Raw genomic sequence first — 27,610 nt, 5'->3', positions numbered from 1 at the left:
GATTCAGTCACAGCGTGTTAATATATGTACTCATCTCATACTGCATCGTTAGCTGGAGTTAAATGCAGTCCCCACTGCAAAGTCTGATGTATGGCTTCTTAAGAGATTTCTTAGCATTTTCAAGTGTTAGACAATCTTGGTTACTATCCAAAATCATTAATCCAGAGTGAGCTATGTGTATGTTTTCCTTTGTCTTCTGATTTTATTTCTTACCACTTCCAAGAAAAACAATTTGCCAAAGCTATTTATTTTAGAAGCATAGTTACTACTGTACAGGTTAAGCAAACCTAAACTCTTAAAACTTTTAACCTGAAAAAGTACACTCACAAGTCTTGATTATGTAATGCTTACAGATGACACAACCACTGCTGCAAAAGCCTGCCTTTCTGCCCAATAAATAAAATAGCAGCTAAAGGTTTTTTCACTACTAAACCTGACTTTTACTGACATATGGCTGACATTCATGAAGAAGGAGCAAACTCCTAGTCTTCCTCAAATTCAAGCGCCAGAGGAAAAATTCTGCATTAAATAGGTCAACTGAAGTTTTTGTTATGGTCTTGCAATAGTTAATGCCATCCCTTGAACATTTTGCAAATTTACAAACCCAAAAGCAGTTTGACAGGATGCTAAAATTAGTTCATCATAAGCAATTAAATTCTTTACCAATTTCTGTATGCTCAACCCTTGTCCATACACACAAGGCCACACTAATAAAATCTGTGAAAGATAAGCCAGGAATGGGAACACACAATATAAAACTTCTAAGCAAAAACAGGTGAGTTTGTTTCATCAGATTTGAAAGAACTCAGATAAGAGGGATTCATGTTTTGCTTTGGAGGAAATGAAAACAGAACAGGGGCAGTGACATGAAAAGAAATCCATGGGGGGAATGTGGTAGAATTGCACAGAAAAGGGGTTGAATGAATAATACACAGAGGAGACCTCACAAAAGTGAAGGGATGTGAGGAAAGTTCTGAGAAAAATAAGAAAGCATATACAGTTTCATTAGAAAAATCATAATAATCAAAATTTTATGGAAAACATAGAAGTGAGATGCTTACTCTGGCTTGACTTTAAAAAAGGAATTTAATCCTGGCCTCTAGAGTCAAAGCAAAAATTCTTACAGACTGCAGCTTAGGCCTTAGAGCAAAAGGGAAATAAAGCAGTAGATCACCAGATGAATCCTTGTCTCCAAATCAATTAATTGATTGGTTATCAAGTATAAGAAATAAGCAGACTATGAAAGACAGGAAAAGAATAGGGAACCAAGCTTCGAAAATAGCTTTTAAATACTTTTTCTCTTAACCGTGTCAAGGAAGAAAAAAGCATAATAGGGGGAGGCCTCCACAAGAGCAAACTAAAGAACTATTGTTCTCTAATGACTTTAAATAAGCTTTTTAGGCTTACATGTGAATTAGAATTTTCCTCTTCCTCCTTATGAAAAAAAACCCAACAAAACCACTCTTGATTTTAGTAAGATATTATTCTATTCTAATGACAATCAAACCTAGTTAGGTATCAATCAAAAGAACAAATCCATTGCAAAAGATTTCTTAAAAGGTATTCTGGGTTTCCAGTACAGCTGCTTCCCTTTTCAGTAGCAAGATTGAGTCATTAACCCTCAAATCAAACCCCAACTTTGAATTTCTAAGAGTTGAAACAAAAACTACCTGTCAACCTGACTGCCTCAGTTCATGTAACTTATGAACAAAACTCTCCCCTACCTAGTACAGCACTTTAAGCAAATCTATAAATTGAGAGGTAGAAGTGGACATGGAGAGTGATTGACATTTTTATATGTTCACTATTTATTTTGCAAGTGCCGTGAATACTATGAACACTGTGAATACTATGACTGTATTGTAATTAAGGACAAAAAAACCCAATTTTGTTCAATATTAAACAAAAAGTTGGGGGTAAAAGTTCATAATTTCAAAAAGAATTTATAAAACAGAAAAATGAGAAAATCAGATTTTGTTACACTTAAATTCTATATATATTTTCCACAAATGACTGAAAGCTTTGTCTTTCCTGTATGTATTTTCATTATGTCCTAGTTGTGTTGCTGCTACAAAGCTACAAGGTTCCAGGAGATGACCTTCCACATCAGTTTCCAGCAAAACTTTACGGCTTCTTGCCCCAGCCAAACTCCTTTAAAAAACATGGCTGATTCATGTCATAGTAAGCTCTTCCTCTTAATAACACTGCTGTAGCTCTCAGACAGACACTGACAGAACCAGTAAAAGGTAGAGAAATCAGAGCTCACTACTACCCCCTTTGATTTAAATAGCCAAAGAGATAATATACACAAAAAGATCCCAGAAGAGTAGAGCTAAAGTAATTTTTCTGAAAATAAATTTTTTGAAATAATTGCAAATACACACAAATAAGCACAAAGAATATCATCACCATGTTGCAGTGAAATGTGATGAAATCTCCCATATATCATTAGCAAATGCAAGCTGAATTCATTCCATGATGCTCCTGACTTCCAAGTAAGTTCAGCAGCAAAAGAGATGTTGCTGCTTCTTCTGGGATAAGCAAAGGCTAAAAAAAAGATTAATTACAATTTTATGTTCTTCTGGTAGCATTATACATTCCACATACTGTTTACTTCTTAAAAAAAAGATTTATCTGAAACCTTCTAATAGTAACCTGATTTCTACATATGGAGAATTTTTGTTTCAAATTACTTAATGTAGAGGAAGTGTGTAAACTCCCTTTAAACCTAACAGCTGTCATTTCACCCGTAACAAATTTGGCAAAAGCATTTCTAGGTATGCTGGGAGAGCACTTGTGAAGACAGCTTGCTCACCATGTAACACTGCTGATTTATGAAGCAAGCTATGCCCCAGTCAAGTGGGACAAGATTTTACACAGGCACAGAGCCAGCAGAGATCTGAATGACTGGACTCCCTGAAAGCCTGCTGCCTTCCACTTGTGGGGAAAAACCCCTCTATTTCTAGCATAATCACACCCTCTCCGCCTAAACATGTTTCCCAGGTCCATTTTCTGCCTAAACTCTCATATAGGAAAATACCTTTCTTTTTGTCTTCTGCTGAAACTGCAACACTGGTGACAAGGAACCCGTGTGTGGGGGTGGTACATGATTGCAAGGGAAACAGATGGTCTCAAGCTGAGAAGTCTGGTATTTAACATGCTTTTATAACTACCACCGGGGGCTAAAACCAAACATTTCAGGAGGAAGAATTGTTTCATGGTAAGATCGCAGCAGAGCATGTCAGGAAATCTCTTTTTTTACTCCTGGCATAGCCAGTGGTATGATCACAAGCAAGCAAGAGCCTGTATGTCCAGCGGTCTTGCTGCTGAAATCAATTATGTACCCAACAGCTCTTTCTTTCTCCTGAAACGGTAGATGTTCTGTGTGTAAACGTCCTCTGCTCTAAGAACAAATTTACAAGGAGAAGTGCACAGACAAATGTGTTTGTAGAGAGGTGGAGGAAAGGTAGGCTTTGTGTTCTGCTGAGCGTGACTCCACACTGCTGCCAGATCGGGGAATGGGAGGGGATACTCAGAACAGTAGATTTTTTTCTGATATAGGTCAAGTTTCCACCACCTGTGGGTAGGGAAGCACATGTAACCCATCCCACCTGCTCCCTACAGAATTCCCTGCCGCTCAGCTTCCTGGCTCCATGGAGGTATTAGTGTGAACATTTCATCTGCACATCCTTACCCAAGGTGCAAGGTTTCATGGGTTACATGTGGCATTACAGGAGAATGTCCTGTCTTCCACAAAGATAAACCACCAATCTCAGAAACAAGGTAACATTTTTTCATGAAGAGCTACTGGGTCACTTTATAATCTCAGATGAATTCAATCTATTAGAGATATTCACACTTTGGAAATACAGCTCTAAAGAAAATAAATACAAACAGGAAGACTTGGAGGTATATTAGCTGCAAAAATTATCTCAGAAGCAAATGCTTTTAAGAAGCTGCAAACATGTACAATTAGAAGTGTTTTTGAAAGCTGAAAGCCTAAATAGCTGTCAGCAACTTCACCAGCAAGTGTAAGTTATTTACAACAGCAAGCAGACAGATTATCAAGACAACAGAAGCACTGATTAATTGTGTAGCCTAAACTGGCAATGAAAACAGAGTTGAGCCCTGTATGTGTGAATATTTATTTTTAAATAGGTATGTTTCAGTTCCAAGATTTCCTCTTTTAGTTGATATCATTTAATAATAATCATTGACTCAAATTGCTCTTTTAAATTTTTTTTCAAATATTTAGGAGTAAAAACCTTGTAGCTAGTATCGCCAAGACTTCAAATCTCTGAGTACCACTGAAATACTGAACCAAAGCTAAGAGATATTTTGAGTTGCTAGAACAGTTACAAAATAAGATGCTTACATAGCAATATTCTTCCATAACATCACAAACTTCAAGCATAGATTTCAAAATATTTCAGAGTGCTCAGTAAAATTTGGGTGAAGATCTATTGAATTTTGCTAAGTATAGACTTCTTCATGGCACATTACACGTGTATTATACGCTCTTCTTTAGAGACAAATGGAAAACCTCAAGAGTTTGCATGTTCAGTGTTTTATATTCAGAACCTTTTCTACCTGTACAGAACTTCTGAAAAAGACAAAGAATTTATCTTCAAAATACCTATTGTATACTGGTTTTGACTGTGTGGAGTCCTACAAGACAAGACACAAGAAGTGCTAAAGGACAAGGTGAATCAAGTCAGTTTGCAGAAGTGACTTGAAGTGAAGTTGGCTTTAGATACTGCTGAACAAGAAAAGTGGCCAGTCCTTTGCCTCTGTACTGACTCACGGATGATGGCAAGCTCTCTGTGGCAGTGGCTACAGCAATGGAAGCAGGCCAACTGATGGTGGTGTGATACACCCCTCTGGGCTGCTGAATTACGGCAAGACGACATTGCTCAGGTAGAGAGTGTGATTGTAAAAGCACCTCACAGGATGCTCAAGTACCCAAGAGTTGGGGCACTGAAGAACACTGAAAGAGTGAACAGGTGACTAAGCTGCTAGAATTGAAGTGGCTCAGATGGAGCTGGACTGGGAACGTAAGGGTGGGCTATTTTATAGCTTGATGGGCTAATGACACATCAGGACATTTAGAAAGGTATGCAACAGATAGATGGGCTTGTGGCCAAGGGGAATTGATGCCATTGCACAGGTTATCCAAGAATGTCAAATATGCCCCATAACCCCATAATCAAACCAGTAAAGCAGCTGAAGTCTTTTTGGTATAGAGGATGAAGGCTGAAATAATATGGGAAAGCCTGGCTGATTATATCACACTACCATGAACCTTTTAAACCATGTGCCTACAACGGTGGAAGCAACGCTGGATGGTTGGAAACATACTGTGTGACCCATGCCACTGGCTGGAATACTATCCTGGGCTTTGGAAAGCAGGTTTTATGGTCACACACAGCACCCTGGAAGAACTGAATCAGAAAACAGGACTCATTTCCAAAACAATCTCATAGACACATGGTATTGAGGGAGAATATCACATCCCCTATCATGCACCAGACTCTGGGAAAACTGAATGATTATTTATTTGGCACGCTATGGGAACTGCTGTATCTGGAATCTGTTGTTGCTAGCCAAGGTAGGAGCAAGGGGAGGAGTTCACTGCCATGTTAAACACTATAAACTGGCCCAAAAGGCTCAGGGGTAAAGAGTAAAATGTATATATCTTTAAACTGTAACCCATTATCTGAGCTGTGTTTTATAGGAATTACAATAGTATTAGCTAACTAAACCAATGAATGAGAAGCCTTAAAAGAAGCAGTTGCAATGCAGCAATGATCAGACCTGAGCTGCCTTTGGTGCCCAACACCTCCATGCAGCTCATCCCCTCTCCTGTCCTGAGTGATCACTAGAACAGATGGAGCGCCAAGTCATGGACTAAAGGAACTCAGTGGACATTTGTGGACATTTATGGACTCTTTACAGACACTTCACAGGGGTGGATCCATGCACCAAAGCAATGGTATCTCTATATTGTATCAAAGGTCCCACCCCTGGGCTGTCTCAGGCACACCTACAGGCTGGGTAGAGAGAAGCCCTGTTGAGAAAGACTTGGGGGTGATAGTTGATAAAAAACTCAGCAAGAACAGGTAATGTCTGTGCTTGCAGACCAGAAAGCCAAGCAAACCTTGGGCTGCATCTAAACTAGTGTGGCCAGCAGGTCAAAGGAGGAGATTCTTTCCCTCTGCTCTGCTCTGTGAGATCCCACTTGGAGTGCTGGGTACAGTTATGGTTTCCCCAACATAAGAAGGATGTACACTGTTGGAACAAGTCCAGAGGAGGGCCATGAGGTTGGTAAGAGGACTGGAGCACTGAAGACAGGATGAGAAAGTTCAACCTGGAGAAGAGAAGGTTGTGTGGAGACGTCATAGCAGCCTTCCAGTATCTAAAGGAGGCCTAAAGGGAAGCCAGAGAAGGCTCTTCATCAGGAACTGTAGTAGCAAGACTAGGAGTAACGGGTACAAATAGAAAGATGAGAAATTTAGGTTAGATAATAATAATATTTTTTTTTAATTTTGAGGGTGAGACACCAAAACAGGTTGCTGTGGGAGGCTGCGGATGCCCCAGCCCTGGCAGTGCTTGATGCTAATTTGGGTAAGACTTTGAGCAACCTGGTCTAGTGGGAGGTATTCCTGCCCAAGGCAGGGGGAACTGGGACTAGATGATCTTTAAGATGCATTACAACCTCTTAATATTCTATAGTTTTATGATTATATGATGATTAATGGAGATCATGGTTAATGAGGATGTATTGCAATTTCTGAGACCTGAACATGACTTAAATGGAAAAAGAAGCTGCAAGTCTGTTGGTTTTGGCCAGGGTAGAGATAGTTTTCTTCACAGTAGCTGGTATAGGACTAGGTTTTAGATTTGTTCTGGAAAGAGCGTTGATAAATCAGCAATATTTTAATTATTACTGAGCAGTGCTTACAGAGGCAAGGCCTTTTCTGCTCCTCTCTAAACCCTATCAGTGAGGAGGCTGGGGGGGCACAAGAATCTGGGAGGAGACACAGCTAGGACAGCTGATCTAAACTGGTCAAAAGGATATTCTATAAAATAGGGTGTCATGCTCAGCATATAAACTAGAGGCAAGGTTGGCTGGGAAGCCACTGTTCAGAGACAGGCAGCAGTTGCTCAGCGATGACAAAAATTCTTTCCATCACTTGTCTTTCATGGGCTTTACTTATCTTTACTGTCATGCTCAGCATATAAACTAGAGGCAAGGTTGGCTGGGAAGCCACTGTTCAGGGACAGGCAGCAGTTGCTCAGCGATGAGAAAAATTCTTTCCATCACTTCTCTCATGGGCTTTCATGGGCTTTACTTATCTTTACCTTTGTTATTTTCCTTTTTATTACAATTTAGTTTTTCTTATTATATTTTATGTCTCAACCCACAAGTCTCCTCCATTTTCCTGTTACAAATTCTCTTTCCCCCATCCTGCTGGGATAGGGGAGTAAACAAGTGGCTGTGTGATGTTTAGTTGCTAGCTGGGGTTAAACCATGACATGCAGCTACCAGCCAGACCTCAATATGCTGGAAGTCTAGAGAGAAGAAACTTACACCCTTATCCCATGAATCACAATGGATATACTTTTTCTAGAATCCAGCTGGCTGAGGTTGCTGCCATGCAAAAAAGTCTACCCTTGGCCAGCGGACAACCACATGGATGAACATGTCCTGGTTTTGACTAGCACTGACAATAACCTGGGGGATGAGTCAGACTAGTAGGAAAGTATATAAAATGAAGGCACTTGCAATGCCCCTGGGCCCATGCCTCATTCAAGCTCAGAGACCTGACATAAATCTTGTTCACTGTTTCCAGTAGGAGCTTTGTAGCTTCTTTAAGTAAATGCCATTTGATTATTATTTATCATGTCTCCAAAACATTAAATTGCAGAAAAAACATCTCATCTGCCAGAGGCATGACTCTTGCTTTATGACTATTTATATTCAATCCTCACCCAAATGTAGGCCATGGGGGTACTACTGAATCTTTGTCACACTGTGAGAATACAGATGAAAATCATTTGGGCCATCAAAATAAATGACTCATATACTGAAGTGAGAGATTATGCTACCTTTTCTATAGGAAATCCCAAGAAAGAAATTGGATGGCTGATGTGCTGCTGCTCATGCCAGTGTTGTCTTCTATAACAGTTACATGTACAGCTAATCTCATGTCAGTTTTTATAGTGCCAGCTGGTCAATTCATCAGGTGCAACAGGATGTGTGAACTCCTCTGACATGATAAACTCTCCAGATACTCCAAAATGCATTGTACTTGGTACAGATCTTTGCTGAACATAGGCAAAGATGCCAGATTTACTCCCTCTACAGTTAGTGCTCAGTTGTTTGCTTAATGGTGGAGGCTTTTGCTAATACCAGTAGTCTTTAAACAGCTTTAGAACAGTTTCTTCTTACTGATAAGAACACAGTAATCCTAGTTACTGGTCCTTAAGCTGTAAAAGCCAACCCTAGTTGGTTTGTGTGTCTTCTACATCAGCAACAAGTTTCACTAAACAGAGAGCACTTTGAGTTTTCCAGTTTGTGCACACAGAACAAGAGAGAATAGCAGACTAGTTTCTATGCAAATGAGTATATCCCCATTTAAAGTATCATCACTGTCTATTAATGAGGCCATTTCATTATTCCTCTACTGCATTTACTTACCTTTTTTTTTTGCGGAAACAGGGAAACACACATGAGAATCATTACTGAGCAAATAAAAACTTACTTGAAAAGTTAACATCAAGAAAGAACATTCAAGAAAGGTACTTACTAGGTTCAATCTCACTACTACTACAGCAATAAGGTCCCTCTTCACTCCCAATTCTTTTTGCATTCACATAGGAATACATTGAGGAGCACAGCTCTAGGAAAGACATCTGCTCTTACAGAATGAAGAACAAATAATTTTGTGTTTGATACTTGCTGCACTGTTACAGCTCTTGGAATCCAAATATTTTACACCATACTCTAGGTATTTGTGCATATACATACAAACTTACTGTTAATAAAAATAGAAATACATGTCAGAAATACATTTTATTACTTTACGAATATCTTTTATACTTGTGATATGTCCCTACTGTTTAGCAGCACACAAGTGAGAAGTTACTGTGTCTGGTGTTGCCTGTGATAATTTACATCTCCCTAGGGATAAGGGTGCTAAGCTTTCTTCAAACCACTTATTCTTGGCACCAAAACGGAGCAATTACAGCTATGTCTCACACTTTGTCTTTTAAGGATGTGGCATGTTTATTACTTGCAAGAGAAAAATGACTCCTACAATGATGTTTTAAAATCATTGGGTTCAGACTAAACACAAAGTGTTGTCTAGAAAAGACAAAGTTAAATTTGTATACAGCTCCTATCTCTATGCTATATGATCACAAAACCCCAGGCAGAAAAGTATTCCTTTCTTTTCTTGCTCTTAGCAGTACAGAGGTAACATGGAAATTTCAATTAACAGCTTGGAAAAGTTTCCACAAACATTTTGCTTCTGTATTAACAGCTACTGGGTTTTGACCTAGGAATTATTATTTAAAATTCAATTGCTAGTATATGGTGCAATGGCAAGTTGCAATCTTCAAAACTACAAGAGGAGCTAATGAAAGTTTGCTTGAGACTTTTAACTTGTAAAATCATAGACTTAGTCCCACATCTAACACGTAAATGCAAAAAAATCACAGCAGCTTAGAGAAAGACCTCAAAACAACTACATGCACAAGAGCAATTAAGACGCTGGTCTTCAGCTGCAAAACAAAACATGTAACACTGAATGCATAAAGCTGTCCAGTAAAATATATTCATTGCATCAAATGAAGGATATAATAATTCCAAGTGATTTCCATAAATCTGAAAAGAAATGAAATAGAAAATAAACAGCCAATAAAATATGAACAATTTTGAAAAAATAACTCAAGCTATTAGTTCAGAGATACAAAATTATATTGGTCTCATTAATCAGTTCAAAATGTTGTATTAATGAACAGAAATTACATTCTTGTAAGGTCTTTCCTTTACAAGGCTGTTATTTCTGTAGAGTCAGTGTGTCTGCTTTCTATATACTGACTAAGGAAACTACAGAATAACATATCTATAATTAAAAAAATTAAAGTGCCATACAGATTTGAAGGATTATAGTAATGAGAAAACTACTACTTTTTTTCCCCCCCTACAGTTCTTTATGAGATTCATTGTAAATCTTAATATACCCCAGGTAATTCACAATGTTCTGTTGCACAGAATTTTACTGCACCGTACACATGTTGAGAAATATGATAGAGAATTTACTGGACTGATAAACGAATAATATAATCACAAGTAAAATTCTCCTAAGTTTCTAAAATATGACAGGAGAGGAAAAAAAAATTTAAGTTACTTTCATTGTGCTGTAAGAAAAGCAATTTAAATATTGCCCTCCTTCCTTAAAAAAAAAAAATAGCCCCTATGAAAGAAATCCCTTAAAAGTGCAAACATCTGAGAAAGGAAAAAAACCAAAGTACAATGGCAAATATGCAGACACAAGCACTCAGACATGCTGAAGATGTTTCTACTAGCATACAACAGAATAGTAAAACACTGAAGAAAGAATGGTGAAAGATGTTTAAAATAAAACTGAGTAAAAAGACTGACAAGGGAAGGACAAAAGCACCCGAGAGGAAGCACCTGGAGCAGGTGGGAAGGCAGCACAGGGCTCTCAGGCACTGCTGGACAACCAGCTGGGGTGCTGGGAGGTAACTTTTGAATTAATTGCTGGATGAAATGCAACTGAGCTCTCTCTGAGGACATGCATTCCTTCAGGGGTGGAAAACAACCTCAGGTGTGATCTCACTTGTGTGTGATGTGAGAGTCACTAAGGCAGTGGTGTGTGTCCAGACAGGTTGTATTTTTGTGTAAAAACTTCCATACTGTAGGTAAAATGCTGTGTGTTTTTTCCAGCACTTTTAAAGTCTTTTATCCTTTGTCCAACAGTTAATCATTCATCTCACAGGCAGACACAACCGTGTCACTGTCACTGCAATCATATCCTGATGCCACTCTAATATTCTGTTCTTCCACTTGTGCAAAAAGCATTTTTATAAACAGCACTTCTGCTGAAGTCCTGCTTGCTGACTGCCTTTCACCTCTTGAACAAAAATATCTTCTCCAACGGGATGAAGTGAACATGATACAATACAGAGAACACTGTTCCTAATACTGCTTTCAGGAGTTCATTTATATCAATAATTTCTTCAGAAAAATTTGAAAATCCAGACTTGACATTTGTCTGTTAAATATATGAATTTTAAAATATAACCTAATAATATTAACAACATTTGGGGGGAATAAGATCCTTCTTTCTAGAACAGATTCTTTTCTGCACTAATTGCTACCTTCAGCTATTACAATCTAGCCATTTGCACAATATTGTGCATTAACAATACAAAATTGTATAAAGTGGAAGTAAAAAAGATGGAGAAAATGGTTGCAGAAAAGCACAAATCCAGATGTTAACTTCCACAGAGTGAGCGTAAAGAGCCACTTCATATCAAACACACACATTAAAGACTCCAATATTTTAGGTCAAGTGGGAGCATCTCACCAAGAAGTCTGTAACCAACTACTCTCTACAGCAAAAATGGTCACATTTGCGGAAATTAGTGCCAGTACCAGTACCAACATCTCAAGAATTTCTGCTTTTAATCCTCTTGTAAGGCTATTAAAGTATCCAGGAATATCTCAGTTCCCTGGGGCAGATGAGTAGCCTAGCAGCCAAAAGATTAAGATTATCCTGCTCTGTTAAAACCACATGAGATTGATACTTCTCTGGCCTGTCTGCAGCTGAAAATTCTCCCAACAGCCAAAGCAGCCACCAAGAGAAAAGACTGCGTGGTTTTTTTGATCAATTTTCATCTCTTCTAATAGCTTTCCTGCCACAAGAGGGTAAGAAGGATCAGAAGCAGGCAGGATGTTAGTTTTCATCCCCAGTTATAAAGGAACTACACTTTTAAGTATTCATGTTTGTGTTTTTCCTTCTACAGATGTCTGGACTATTCTCTGGACAGAAGAGAAGGGTTAAAGAAAAGTCTAGATTACAATTGTTGTAATATGGATTAGAAGCAAAATGGTTACTTTTTTGTTTCATAAAACATACACGTTGCATAGCATTGCATTCCTTTAATGTGAAGACACTAATATTAAAAAAGAAATATGACATGGTTACTTTAATTATGTAGAACTGTAATTGGCATTTATTGCGTCGGGCTTCAGAGGGATAGGAGCATGGGGTGGAAGCTGATTTTTTCATTAAATAGCTGCCCCAAGGCAGATACATTCTGAACAAAGCACCTTTTCATGAGATATACCTGTCCCATGGAGAGAACAACAAAGGGAATGAGGAAGGGGACGTAGGAAGCCTGAACAAGGAGAGAATGATAGGAAAAGAGCCCATTAAAAAAAGAGAAAAAGGGATAAAAGAGAAAGTAGTCACTAAGATGGAGTGGCATGGTATGGTTGAATAAAGGTTAAATGACTTAATAAGAAAGAAGAAGGGCTTTCAAGGAAGAAGGGCAAAAACAGGGAAAGGAGGAAAGTAAAAGAGCACACTTAAAGGATAAGAAGGATTAAAACTAAGATAGAACAAGATGAAAAAACCCAATACCCAACCTCTCCAAAGAATGAAAAGGCAAAAAAAAAAAATCACATCCATGCATACAGATCACTTCAGGGAGTTAAAGGCTCGTGCCTGTTTGCATCTGTTTAATTGTAGATTTGACTATATGGCATTCCTCAGCACTTTTGACTACTTAAGGAGCATTAAACAGATGACTCATGAAGGATGAAGTTAAGGGTAGAGGAGTCCAGGACAATCTCTGCTTTCACATCCACACTCATTTCTTTCCTGCTTTGCCTCAAGGTGGCTATCAGCAGTTTGGGTCTGAAAGAGCTTGAAAAGAATATTTCCTTGCCTTCTTTTCAAAGATGATGCAAGGTATTGGAAAAAAATGTCCCCATATCAGTTGCATATGCTTTTAGTGGAATGGGGGAGTCATGCCTGCTGCTCGGTAAGCCATGTGAACAACGACAGAAATTGATACGGGGTGCACATGAGCAGTCTCCATCATTTGTACACTTAGTTTTCCACTGATATTCCACAGCAGCAATAGAAATCTTTATTCCTACAGCAGCAAACAACAAATATACCAAGAAAAGGGGATCTAGTTTTCTAGTGTATTCTGTGGATTCAAATCAGAGGCTTTGCTGCATCATCACCTGGCTTTGCTCCTATCTCACAGTCACCATTAACAGACAGCTATGGCAAGGGAAATGGAAACAGCACACCATTTTAGGACTGTTAACCCTCAAAGCACAGAGCTTTGCACCTGGAGGCAGAAATCATGGCAAAGGAGCTGCCCAGTACTTCGTCAGCAGAGAGCAAGTTTTTGAGTGGTAGAAACAGTGCATCTGCAACTACTTTTTTCCTTTAGTACTCAACATCTCCAAAAGAGCTGAGTACCAAACAGCCCTAGAGCAGCACTGATACAGCTGCGAAAGAGCACTGCATCTAGAGGTTCCTGTACTTCTTACTTCTCAAGAGGTTTTGCCAAAGGCTGTCTGCAAATGCCACTGAATTGTTCAAGTCTTTGTAACCACAGGAATATGCTTTTCACATTTCTTTAAATACATTTTCAGCTCTGTTGCAATCATGGCAGTGCAGTAACAGGAAATAGAAACATATGCATATATTAACTACAACTTAATTCTGCCAGCATATAAGACATTATTTGCACTTGTGCAAGTTGAGAGTCACTAATCATCATCACTAAGATGAAAGGTTAGTGCATTGTTTATAGACTATTTAGTATTCACGTTTGATTATTTCAGGATTAGTGTCAGAAAAATTATATACTACTAACCATACACAGCCCCCTCTCGAACAATCTTTTAATCATTCTCTGGATTTTCTTTCTGCCTTCAAATTTCTTGAACTTTTTGTAGTAGCAGTATCCATCACTCAAAAATACATAAATACATGGTAGTTTAAGATTCCAGGTGCAAAATATATAGCCACTCTCTGTTTCTAAGATGTGACAGAACAGATTAGATCTGGAGCAGCACACCATACAAGAACACCAACACTGCTAAAGCATGCATGAAGGAAGGAAGCTCCCTCAGCTTCCCTAACAAAATACTGGTACTACTGGGCACTTACTTTTAGACAGAGGTGTCTAAACATTTCACTCTCTACTAGTTTGAATTTTAACCTTCTCTCAAGGAATTTTATATACAAAAAGGGGGAAAAAAAATCTGGTCTGTTGTGGCCATGATCACAGAAAGTTATTACATGACAGTGAAGCAAAGTTGCACCCAAAGCTCAAGACTGTTTCAAAAGAACTTTCAGATAAATTTATTTAACAAATGTTGATCTGAGTATTATTAATGATAAAGCAACTAAATGAATCTGGGCAGCCTGCACTGTTTTACTTGATTGTTATTCTGCTGGTCTTTCTCTGCAAAACCAGCCATTTTAAATGTCTAGCTAACAGTATAAATCTCTGTAATAGGGCAAGGAAGTATTTTCCTTTCAGGCTCAAAACAATGCAAGTATACTGGCTGATTCCTCCACCATGCCTAGGAATGTCCCTCAGGGCCTCCAGTCCAGAAGGCTTGCAAAGCAGTTTATTCTGGAGAGCTTTCTAGAAGCTAGAAAGGAGTTTTAAAAATATCTAACCTATCCTCCATCTCTGCCTTCCTGTTTACTGGCTCAGGTAAACAACAGTAGCCAGAATTCACTACAATTAAGAAAGACATCAAAGACTTTTAAATGGGAGACTAGATTAAAATAAGAAATAATTCAACTTGAGCAAGGAAGAGACCCATATATGATGCTGTGGTGCATTCTGATGCCAATTATTTTGAGTTATTCATATGAACTATAAACAAACAGAAAAATATTCCATATTACACATCACTGATTAAAGGCCTTGAGGAAATAGATCAAGAAGGACATGTGAAGAAAAATATTGCAGTGAATTTTGAAATTTTGAAAACCATACATTACAAGGCATAAGTAACAACTTTATACTGTAGTGCTTGAAAAATGCACAAAAAAGACTTGAAAAAGATCTATTAATTTTGAATTATGTAGTTAAATACGCCATAAATGCTGAATATCTGAAGCACATTAAGAGCTAAAGTACTTGGAAATTGAAAATTTTAAGGTATCAATTATTGTTTCTATTGGTGGATACTTTTTTCCCCCTGAGCATTACTATATATTCCAATGTCAAGAAGATTAAAACAGTAAAGTGCTTCTTTCTAATTTTTCAGTACCAATAAAAATAAACAGATCTTTGACATGTATCAGACATAACAAACAACTTCTTTACTAATATACTGCTGCTTTAAGAAACTGTAGCTTAGCTTTTCCATTTCTTTAATCCCCATCTAGAGCGCCTGCTGGCAAATCAGCAGCATGTCGGAAAGGGTTGAAGAACATGAAGATATACAAGTGTGAATTTCATGAAGTCTGTTGCTCCCTCTATGTTATATATTTTTGGCCACTAAAACAATGTAAGTACTTAGCTCCAAAACCCCATGTTGTGCATCTCACCCCAGTAGCAATTACAGGAAGAGTCCAGCTGTAAAAACCTGATGGAGACGCTGCGCAGATTCAAAGAATCAAAAGCGCAATTCATTAGAAGTGCCTCACTTGTTTTCTGAAGCAATTTCGAAGCTGGTGTACACAGAGATGGGGGTGCAAGGTCACCCCTAGCCTTGCCTTTTCACCACTGTGCAGAGCACAAGCTACCAGAAAGTAACCCAGAGACTCAAGAAATACCAGAGACAGCATTTTAAAGCTTTCCTGAACACAATGTAGGATGCTGTTGAGGAGAAAGAAGGAAGCATTCAGCAAAAAACCCCTTGTGGTTTCTATGCATTTAAGAATGAACAGAAAAACAAGCCCCCTCACACCAACTGCTAGTGACAAAATCAAGGGAAAGCTTTATTTTTCCTTGAACCATTCTGAATGAACTAAAATACTCAACCAGCAGCAGCTGATATTTTGTACTCAGTGATAAGTCAGCCTGCTGTATATTCAGATATAACATGCTTTATTACAAATAAATTCCATTGTAAGTTGTTTGAATAGCTACTGCAGTGTTAAATTGAGGCTTCAAGAAATGCATACAAAGTAATATTTAAGAGACCATTTCATCTGGAGTCTCCAGGTTATGGCAATAATGGGATAAGTTTACTGCTGATTACTGCAAAACAAAGTACCTTTCAACACAAAGAGAGTCGGATTAATGGCAAAACTTACAGTAACTGACTTGTTTTAATTTGCAAGTATTCTGCAATTACAATATTTCTAAATTGAGGACTTTGTTTTGTTTGGTTTTTTTAATGACAACAAAGTATCCTGTTACATAAACAGAACTGTTCTTTGACACTGCATCTTGCTGCTAACTGTTAAGGGATTTATCTTCAAGAGAAGAATAGCAATAAAGTGGCAAATTAATTCCGTTTTCTGTAACTGTAGCAGGGATACTAGTGTAAACATACAGAATTCCCATGGAGAGAATATTTTTAGTCTTTTGTAATAAATGATCAGCAACTTAGCAGACAGAAACATCCTTACTTTTTTCTTTCCCCTCCCTCCTGGCTCAGAGAACGTATCTCGTACCTATGAATTCTAACGATTAAAATAATTTTACCAATTACTTTGCTGCATTCCAGTATGCATAGTCAAGTATGTAATGCAATAAACTATGCCTGAATGGTCTGTTTACCCCAAAGCAAGTTACAAGGAAAACTCTTTCGCCTTAAAGGACTTGTCTCTTTGGAGCGTGCAGGCTGGCAAAAAGCCAAGGGAAGCTGGTGCTTAAGCAACCAAGACTGAGCAGTGCCTGTGTGCACTGCAATCTCAGCCAACCGCAGTAAATGTTAGTGGAGTTTTTGTGCTGTAAAATTGCTGCTTTCATGCCCACTGCATCTGACAATAGGAATCCTTGGCCTTGCATGAGAAAGGAAGGCTGATGTGCCTTCTAGTCAGATCTCTGCATCCTTAAAAAGCAGGGTTACTACTCCTGTGTACTCCTAATGGTTTAGTGACAAATAAATTCATGTCAATGCTACGTCAGACACAGAAAGATACTAAATGGAGACATTTTTTGTATATGAGAGAGAAGAGCAGAAAACTCATGCTTTAAGCCCAGTCCTTAGGCTATTAAGACTATTGACAATATTTAAAAATATAAAGGATGTTAAAGGTGACAAATACTTAAGCCTTTCACTTTTCAAAGAAACTTTGAGATAAATGGTTTTCACAATCATCAATGCACACTAGTTTTTTTTGCTTAGTGACTCAAACACAAAATCCTTAGCATTCCTCCAGTGAAAGTCTGCAACAAGCATCTGCCAGCCGAATTTCTGAGAGTCCTTTTTACTTTCAGCAAGCAGCATGTTTAAAACACTGAAACATGATCCTCCAACTTACATCTACTGAGAACAGAGTTCAAATGGAAACCAAAAGGCAATGAGAAGAAAAATCATAATTAAAAAAAAAAATTATCAAATGATCTGTGTATTTTTGCTACAGGAACTTTTCAACACTATAGAATAAAACTTACACTGCAGTTGCATCACAATGACCAGTTTTTTGCACTAATCTCCACTAGCAACTTCCATTTAATCCAACAGCAATTCCTCAGAAGCACAGAATCAGGCCGTAGCAATCACTGGAACTATAGAATAAACTAGGTATTAAAAAAACCAAAAAAAATCAAGATTTTATTAAAACCTCACAGTCTTCAACTCATTCTATGCTTCTGGAAGAACTTTTGTATTCACAAATCCATCAAGGATTGGTAAACATCAGAGCTCATAAGAAAGGCTTGTAAAATTGTAAATTCAGACTGTTGCCACCAAGTGATGAACACATGAGAACATGTGCGAGATCTTGAGTCCTCCCTTTCTAGAAATGGCTTTTGGAAAAAGATTTTGCATTGCAGTACAGAGTTAAAAATACTGGACCTTTCCCCAAAATAAAATAATGAAAAATCAAAATAAAAGCGCTTAATGTGATGATGTGACACACTTCCATCTGTTCCTGATGTTATACAAGTTATTTTGTGTGCACTCACATAATATTTGTTCTTCTGGAAGTCTGTATAAGCAGTACCTGGGTGAAGTTCTCAGATGTGTAATTTATAATGAAAATAAACCCCCTATGTAACAGTTTTCTTGTCCTCTTACCTTCTGTATTACAGATTAATTTCTACCATAAATTTCTTACAGACTCCTCTCTGCACAAGAACAGTACATCCTCATTCCTGATTGCGACTTCAGGATTCTTCCATTAAACTGTGACAGAACTTAAATTCAAGCTCCTTATCTTGCAATTAGGAAATGTCTGTTCTGTAATCAAGCAGTCAAAGGAAACGATGTGTGTGCAAGCACTGGCAAGAGGAGAGGACACATTTTTGACTCTTGTGTTCATTCATCGCGCCAGGTACACGTTAGTTCACTTCAAGGGAGCTGACATTTGGGCTCAGCGTTCTTCCTTCAGTAAAACGATATTCTGCCTTTATGTTTCACTGTATTTCAGAATGAATTTATCTTCACAGATTTTCTTAAACTGCCTGATTTTTTTGTAATATGATTTTTGATGGGGAAGGAGGAGTGGAGGAGATGTCTCTACATCAGATCATATCTGCACTACGATACACAGTTGGCAGGTTGTCCCATCTGGCATGCATTCGAGTATAAGATGGATAATTTGTCACTCTGAATCCTTTGATTCGTGAAAAGGCCAAAATCATCTCTGGAAAGATATTTTGCGGCTAATGATACAGGAGGTGTGGGGGAGACTGTTCTTTGAAGGCTACAAAGGCCACAATCTGAGGAGAAATAATTGGGTCTTGGCTCTTCTATTAATTAACATAGTAAGAGATTGAAAACTACAAAAATCTTTTAGGAGCAAAACATGACTTACAACAATCAGATATGAGAAGTAATTGCCCACCACTTTGCAAAATTTGATTTTGGAGGGGTGAGGGTGAGATTGGGGAACTGTAATTTGCTCTTGGCAAACAGACTGAATGCTTAATTAAACTGAACAAATGTACATTTTTGTACATTAAGGGAACAATGTTGACAGAATTTTGGCTTAAAAACCAATGAAAGAGGATAAAAAGATGGATTCATGAAATTGAAATCAAATATCAAAAAGAGATAAAAAATAAACTTGCTAGCATTCAAGACATAATTTTCAAGTTTTTAAGGTAACTACATTTGCCCCAAGCAAGTGGAACAGATAAATCTGTTGATCTGTAGTTCCTGAAAGATATTTGCCTTCCTTCAATGTCTGACTTTGGACTATAAGAGATTTACGTGCTTCTGTAGCTACCAAGGAAGGCTGCAAGCACTGCTACACACTGACTGAAACAAAACTGTTTCTGGCCTGAGAAAAAAAGTCAGCGTGTATTTTTATGACATGAACTTATTCTGTATTTACAGAAAGCTTGTCAAGTACCTCTATGCAGCACTGCATTGTGAATTTATGGGTATCAAACATTTTTGCTTACAAAATATTTACATGAATATGTACATGCCCAGAAGACATTGGCAGTTTTCACTGAGAACTGGGAATCTTATTTTATAATTTTGCAGGATATAAAATGGTCCAGCACATGGGAAGGGAAAGCGGCTGTTTTGCAAATGATTTATTGTGGAAGGTCTGGACAATTTCAGTGAGGTCTAGGCTACAGGACAAATAATTTTCTGTTACATTTAAACAGGCAATGCATTTCAACATGCAGGCTGCCAACATAACAGGCGTAGCCACAGCTTACTGAGAAAATCTCTGTCATAAACTACAAGCTCACATATACCTGATTTGAAATGCACACAAGTACTACCAGAAAAGCTCCAGGAGGTTATCTCAGTCCACCTTCTCCCAATTGAATGTAGGTTTGTCCTCAGCAGTACGAGTTATATTTTTATTTGTTTTAATATAATGTTACAAAGTGACAATGTCACTTCCCTGGGACAGACTTTCATATCTTAATGTAGTTCACTGTTAGACAGTTTTTCCTAATCATGTGCCTAATCTTTCCTTTCCTTATTTTCATCCTGTTACTTTTAATTGTATCCCCACACCGTGTACAACATGTTCCATTCTATCTTTGGTTATTAGCTCCTGTTTGCCAGCAATTAATTATTGCTCAGGCCACCTATTGAGCCAAAGTTTAACCTCTTACCTATTCCCATACAGTAATACCTCTAACCTCATAACTGTTTCCATGCACATACATCTGAACAGTAAAATAAAGAGCAATAAGAGAATTTGACAGGAACTTTAAAGAAGCAAGATGTCTGAATTCCAAACTGATATTCCATCGATGCTATGCCTAGGAATCCCTCTTTGCTGATATATTTATATACCCAGCTCAAACTGTACTTGTGAGCCAGACCATGCTGCAAATTAATGCCTAATTAAAACTCTCTATGACCACTTCTCAGATTTTTCCCAAATACACTGCACTTCAGACTGGCTTATGTTTTTCAGTTCTAATTTCACTTTATTAGTTTCTGGCTATACAATTAATGATCTTTCCTTGCCCTCTCTATTAACATTTTGTCTCTAGTTGGCACTCAGAACACTTGTTATTTAGTATCATTGGGAAATTTTTAGTGCCATTTTTACTCTGTCATCCATATAACTAATGAGGATGTTAAATAAAACCAAGATTATAGGTTATCCCCATGATGTTCCTCAATACAACTCCTCCCAGTTTGAACTATTAATCCTAATTTATTATCACAGAGTATTTCAAACCAAACAGGTCTGAGATAATTTTTCAAGTAACATGTCTTAGGGCTGTGTCAGACCAGAGGACAAATTGTGTGTACTGATACAACAATGACAAAATTTAATTTATCATGAATTATGAGATAAGAGATAAAAATCTCATTAAACAATTTGTAAGACAACAATGAAAATAAGGCATGTGGATACCCTCAGAGATCCCAGATGACTGACAGTTCTGAGAATGATGAAAAGGAAAAGAAGTAAATATATTTTTTGAAAAAAGCCTAAAGAGCTCTTAAGCATTTAATCTCATGACCTCAGGTTTGTTTCCTTGTGTCCTAGAACACCCCCATACCCCCTTCCCTCTCCTTTTGTTCCACAATAATCTGAACTACTAAAATGCAGTTCATTAGAGCACGGTGCTGACAACACCAATGTTGTGGGTTCAATCCCTGGGCCATTCACTTAAAAGTTGGGCTCGATCCTTGTGGGTCTCTTCCTACTAAGAATATTCTGTGAAATCAAAAGAACTCCTTCTGTGAAATTACATGGCAGGTGACACCCTGGCTGCCAAGTTCTAGTTCAGCAGCACATGCAGCTTCCTTTGTGAAATAACTGTGCACAGCAGAGATGGAGTAAGGACTGGGAGGTGTTTAGTAGGCACTAAAGCAGGACTACCAGAAAGCCACACAAGGCACTTCCACATTGGCTAAGACCTAATCTGCCATGGGCCTTTTCAATATCCACAGGTTATTTCCAACCTTCTCACAAGCCAGTTGGGTATGAAGGGAAAAATCCCATTTTCCTCTTCCCACCCTGACAGGAGCTGCAAGGGAAGAAAAGATGCCATAAAAGTCACTAGCATCTTCCACTAACTTATAGCACAAATCCCTGTGTGCACCTCCAACCACACTTCCATTTCATTTTGCTCTTGGTAGAAAGAAAACGGCAGAAGTGAGGCAGATTGTTTAGTTATGCTGCTTATACATGGTATCTATGCTGACAACAGGAGAGAAGGATGGAAAATCTGAAGAGTAAAAAACCCCTAACAAAAACCTCATAAAATTCACACCTATGCTTTGTACATGTGTTATATCTGGTCTTTACTAGTGCCAGCCTTGAGCATTGGGCACCTATTCCCTCAGGTACCTCTACAAAAGCAAAAGGTTCTGACCTTGGCTTCTTTACATCATGGGATAATAAAAACAATAATTTCTGTATATACTTTTGTACAAGCTCTTCCATCAAGTTCTAAGGAATCATCACGAACTAAAGTCCTCAATTTATAGGAGAATTATGCCACAGCACATTTGGTGTCTGTAGAGTGAGATGTCCTACAATGAGACCTCAGAATGCAGAGAGCTCAAATATCTTTTCATTCAACCAGCTTTATTACATTACTTTTTCTCTTTCACAAGTTTAAATTCAGAGTTGTGCTCTAGATTTCCAAATTTGTAGGAAGGCTTAGCCATTTTGAACTGAAAAGCCCATCAATCTGCAATTCCCATGTGGCTGGAGCAAAATCTTGTTTATTGTGCATTACCTGGCAGATCCTTGATCAAGGACAACTGAAAACCAGTTTATATTATATTGAATTTTTTTCAGATCTTCCCATTACACAAACTATCATCACAAATTGTTATTAAGAAACATGAGAACCTTGATGCTCAAATACACTATACAATTGCTGCTGTGAAATACACCCTTCTCTATTTTGCATTTTCTGGTTCTCCCACAATATTTCCAATTTAGGGGTAAAAATTCTGAAATCTGAGTTTCTAATTCAGACTCTTCAATTTCATTGTCAGTAGTAAGCATGAAATATTAACTATACCACGTCTTCATATTCTCTGCTTAAACTAAGAATTTAGCACTTTATTTTTCATTATATTAAATTCTGTGTCAAAAGATAAGCTGCTACTAATTTCAATAAATTCCCCTTCAAGTTCTAACTAATCTACAACTTTTCATGGAAAAAGATTAAGACACTTCTCAAGAAGCCTAAATACAGATAATACATGACTTCTATTTTTTATAAGGAGACTTAGTGACATAAGGAAACCCTCCAACTCAATCATATTCAAGAATCCTTTCCTCTCAGCTCCCAGTTCACTCTACTCTCACAACTGTTTCATTTCCCTGCACATGTATTCAGATGTCCCTGTTCATGATAAACCATCTTGCTGCTCTTTCTAAAAACAATAAATGTAATAAATGAATTGCTCTGATAGTAGTAGGCAAACAGACTGCTGGAACATTTCATACACTGACCTACACCTGAAGAAGAGGAACAAGTAGAATTAATCAGAGATGCTACGTAAGAGTTGTAACTGATGGTCCTAAAATTTATCTCTTCCTGAATTTCATGACTTACTAACACATTGCTCTTAGAGAAATTAAATTATTCCTATTAAACTGTCCACAACAGTCCTCACTTGATCTGAATTTTTAAAGGTACTAGTAATACCTTAATGTAGACCTTAGCTTCTCATGGTAAGCATCTGATAATTCATTTTACTAATTCTCTTTGCTATTTCAGTTAATTCCAGAAAAGAAAGCTAATTCCCATTGGTTAACAAAATGAGATAATCAAACCCAGCATCACAGATTAATACAATTCTACAGACATATTCAGATACTCTAAATTTTGAGTCATAAAATACACTGATCAAATTAACTCATTCTAAAGGAAAACAATCAGATGTTTGAACAAACTAAGAAGATGTTAATTCAACTTGCTGTTCAAATAAAGTCAATATAACTGAAAGCAGCTCAATAATATACTTGTTTTCAGTCAGCACCCTTTTTATCCCTAAATGCTTCAGCAGTGATCTCCCACCCTCTGCCAAAATAGACACTGGACAGAGTCATCTTGAATGCAGCACTGGACTTACTTTAAACCTATTAAGATTAGATAGTATTGAAAGCTTACATGAAGATGCAAAAGAAAAGACAATTGGTGAAAAAACCCTTCTTTCTGTGAAAGGGCTACACATGCTGCATTACTTAGCATTTTAGCTACAGAAAATGCAATAATTAAATAATAGCATACTAAAGGCCACAATTAAATGATAGTGACTTGATAGGATAGAATCAGAGAGATCCACATACTACAATGCAATGCTACACAACCATGCATATCATCAAGTAGAAGAAAGTTGTAGTTAACTTATTAAATTCTGGTTTTCCCTATTTTACAATGAACATACTTTTCCCCCATCAATAGGCCATCAGCATATGTTATGAGAAACCAACCATAAGCAAATCAGGTCGATAATTCAAGCAATATCCATTTAAGTGCTGAGTGAAAGGAATCTTTCTTCCAGTAACACAAACCCTCATTCTGCAGCTAACTGTGGAAATGGAAGTCCACTACCTGAACACCTATGATGTTCTCCTTACCCAGCAGAAAAGCAACAAGCCCGACTTAAATTATGGCAGTCACTATACATACAGTATACGTCGTTAGCAAGTTGAAGCACTTCTAAAAACAAGTCTAATCTTGTGGAGAGAAAGATCATTTGACAGCAGGAACTGCAAATAGTTCTACCACACATATACACTGAAGGGGTGAATATCAGACATCTGCAGGTAGAGGATACAGGGGAGAACAGTGGGAAGAGAGAGGGAAAAGGAAAATGAACACATACTTGAAGAGTATGCTGAGTTTTCCTCCTGCTTAGCAGAAGTCTTACAAACAACAACCATCTCAACAAATACCACAGTGCTAACCCCTGTCCCACTTGTAATCAAAACCCCTCTGACGTTGTTCTGCTAAAAGGCCAAGACTTGACTTGACAGAGAGTCAGATGAAATTAATTTAGCTTGTCTGGGATGAAACGGGTTAAGGAACACTCCTGAAGGTTGGTAAACCCACTGGCAGGCAACTGTTCAAAATTTCAGAAGCAGCAAAGGGACTAAAATCTAGAGGAAGGATGAACACTTACTAGCTTCCTAAGAGATGCAAGCAGATCATCCCAATTATTCAAAAATTTTAGCAGTTTTGTCTTGATTTTGCATTTTTCAATTATAAAAAAAGGGTTGGAGGATATAGTAATCTAAATATATTGACTTATTGAACTAAATCAGGCTAGCTTTTGGATAATCCATATATTTTCTAACAGATTTCATATTCCTAGAGATAAAAGAAAGAATAGCATACCCTGATTTATGACAATGCATCACAATTTTTTGAGTTCTTCACAGACTAAAATACTCAGCAAGTTGAACATGCAAAAATATAATTATAATTAATTTTAAAGATCTTAACCCAAATGTGTCAAGTTCACATACATGAGTGCTCTCAGCAGACTGGCCTTTTACACACAACACCAAAATTCCACTCAAAGCTAAGAAGAGAAGCTTAAATTTAGTGTTATGCTTGGCAAAATAATTCTGTCCAATCAGCTGATGTGCAAGCTGCAGAAAAATATTCCTCCATACCCCCTCTAGTGGTTCATCTACAGGTGAGATTTTAACAATCAAAACACAGGAATGGTTCTTAGAATATGAAGTGGCTTGTTCCAAGCTTTGCTGATCTACCTGAAAATTACTGTGAATTAAAAAAAATATTCTTTCAGTATGCCTATGCCTACACCAAGAAAATCTGTTCAGTCATGCAACAGAAATGGAAACTTGTGGCTAATATATTTTCTCATATCAAAAGAAAAGAAAGACAAATGAGAAAAAAAATAAGAAAAAAAAGAAAATAGGAAAAAAAGGGAAAAAAAAAAAGACAAAAAAAGAAAAAGAAAAAAGAAGAAAAAGAAAAAAAAGTGGTTTCTTTGGGCACAATGTATAAGCAGGCACTGATGTTTAAAGCATGTCACTCCTTTTGCTGACTGGTTGGAAGGAAGAGAAATGTGGAAACATTTCTCAGAAGCCACCACTGCATTCTGTCATCTCAGAGCTCTCTTTAGAACTTTTTTCCACAGTCTTGAATGCCCTATCCAGTAAAAAAAACTCCTGCTCTCCTTCCCTTAGGAAATGAAAGGAATGGCTAGAAGCTGCTGAACTTGATGAGGTAGTAAAAGAAAACATTTACATTATTCTGATGCTAAATATCATGACAGTTTAACCAACTTCAGTCTACCTTTTAAAAAGTACAACTAAAGGTTAGTCACTTGCTAAAAACTACATTACATAATAAATCATTAATAGCTACTGCTTCACATAAGCATTACCTGTTAAATGACTTAAGCAAGCTTTTCTGTATTAGCAGTTAATTTCTAATCTTGCTTATCTTACAGTAAAACAGAAACAATTTGTGTCATTTAAGGAAAAATCAGTTTAAAATACAGTCATTTTGATATATTTATGTTTTGTTAGACAATTTCTTAAGAAGATGGAAAATAAAAGGGTATTTAAACTCTGGACAAAGTGTCCTCTTCTTACCATGACCTGGGACAGATACTGGATTATCACTGGTCTGTACTAGATATGAGCCGGCAGTATAGTCCTCATCTGTATCAGAGTCCTGAACTGGCTGGCTGGCATTATTACTTAATAACCACCTCTGGTTGTCATGGAGATTGGGTGATGGAGGAGGGGAGTGTAAATGTTCAGTAACTGATGGACTAGATGAGGAGGATGGCATGGGAGGACCTATAAAAAAATAAAAAGCATTTAAAATATGGGTCAAGATACCATATGAAAAACAAATAATTAATTTCTTGTATCAGCAAAAGATGAATATTCTACTTCAAACAAGAAAAGAAGATGGACAAAGAAAATATGACAATTGCCTGAAATAAGCTGGTTTAAATGTTTTAGAAATCATAACAAAATGCCATGACTTGATATTTCAATGAACAGTGTTTATCATACAGGATTGCTTCTTTCAGTGGGACACTCCCGTCTAAAATCTGCTAGTGAAATAAAGTAATACAAATAACAGAGACAGAGAAACAGGACCACTTTTCCAAGCTCACACATACAGGGAAACTCACCACTGTAAGTTTCTATCACAGGAGTTACTCTGACAAAACTTTTAGTTTTCAGTAGTGTTTCTCAGACACATATGCTATTTAAAACCTATCAAAATGTTTCACCTGTCAAACTTGTGTCCATCTGCACAAGTTGTCTTAAAACATGCATACACAATGATTACATCCCATTCCTGCATCTTGAAAGTATCTTAAAGTCATCATGGAGGAAGACAGATTTAAATAAAGCCTTAGGATATCATAACAATGCATTTAGTCCTTCAATGAAACAATAATTAGACCAGAATGCAAGAGAGAAATAATTACCTAATCCACCCTGTGAATTTATAGGTTCTTTATAGTCCTCAGGGAGTACAGATCTTACTCAGAGTAAGATTGCTGGACTACTTTTGAAATAAGTGTTGTTGCCTGTAGGTGGGGAATGTGCCAGAATATGAAGAAGCTTTATTACATAATTTATGTTAGAACCAAAATTAGATTAATCTGCATGGTTATAATTCATAACTATAAATCTAAATTTAAATTAGAGGAAAAGGGGCTTTTTTCATCATATAATGATTTGGTTTTATGGCACTTAGTAGTATAGTTATGCTGCAGAGGTGCTGTGCTTCTCAATGTTAATAAATCATACTGGCACCAGTAGCTTGAATTACCTTCCCTCCACCTCCCTTGTACACTGCTAGAATCATGCTAATTATTATTTTTTTTTCTTTCACATTCAGTTTATACCATCATATAGTATCCTAAATGTCTCTGAAACATGTTGCCAAGTCCTTACCAATTGGCTTCTCTGGGAAGAAACCTATGACAGCCTCACCACAAACTATTTACTTA

At 37.4% G+C, this 27,610-nt stretch overlaps 1 protein-coding gene across 16 annotated transcripts in view; it reads right to left on the bottom strand.

Moving 5' to 3' along the window:
• The window catches only part of TENM3 (teneurin transmembrane protein 3), a 407,967-nt gene that overhangs the window by 143,802 nt on the left and 236,555 nt on the right, over nucleotides 1–27,610 (bottom strand). For 11 of the 16 annotated variants that reach the window (XM_039700050.1, XM_039700051.1, XM_039700048.1 and 8 more), the window contains one exon: nucleotides 26,226–26,435. The exons of the other annotated variants lie outside the window; for them this stretch is intronic. In XM_039700050.1, the coding sequence (XP_039555984.1) occupies nucleotides 26,226–26,435 (210 nt within the window). The remainder of the gene's footprint in view (nucleotides 1–26,225; nucleotides 26,436–27,610) is intronic. 16 annotated transcript variants of the gene reach the window in all.

Source organism: Passer montanus, unplaced genomic scaffold, assembly GCF_014805655.1.
Source record: "Passer montanus isolate IOZ18808 unplaced genomic scaffold, ASM1480565v1 scaffold14, whole genome shotgun sequence".
NCBI classification, from domain to species: domain Eukaryota; kingdom Metazoa; phylum Chordata; class Aves; order Passeriformes; family Passeridae; genus Passer; species Passer montanus.
The sequence above is the reverse complement of the archived record's forward strand: the minus strand, read 5'-3'. Positions and strand labels throughout refer to the sequence as shown.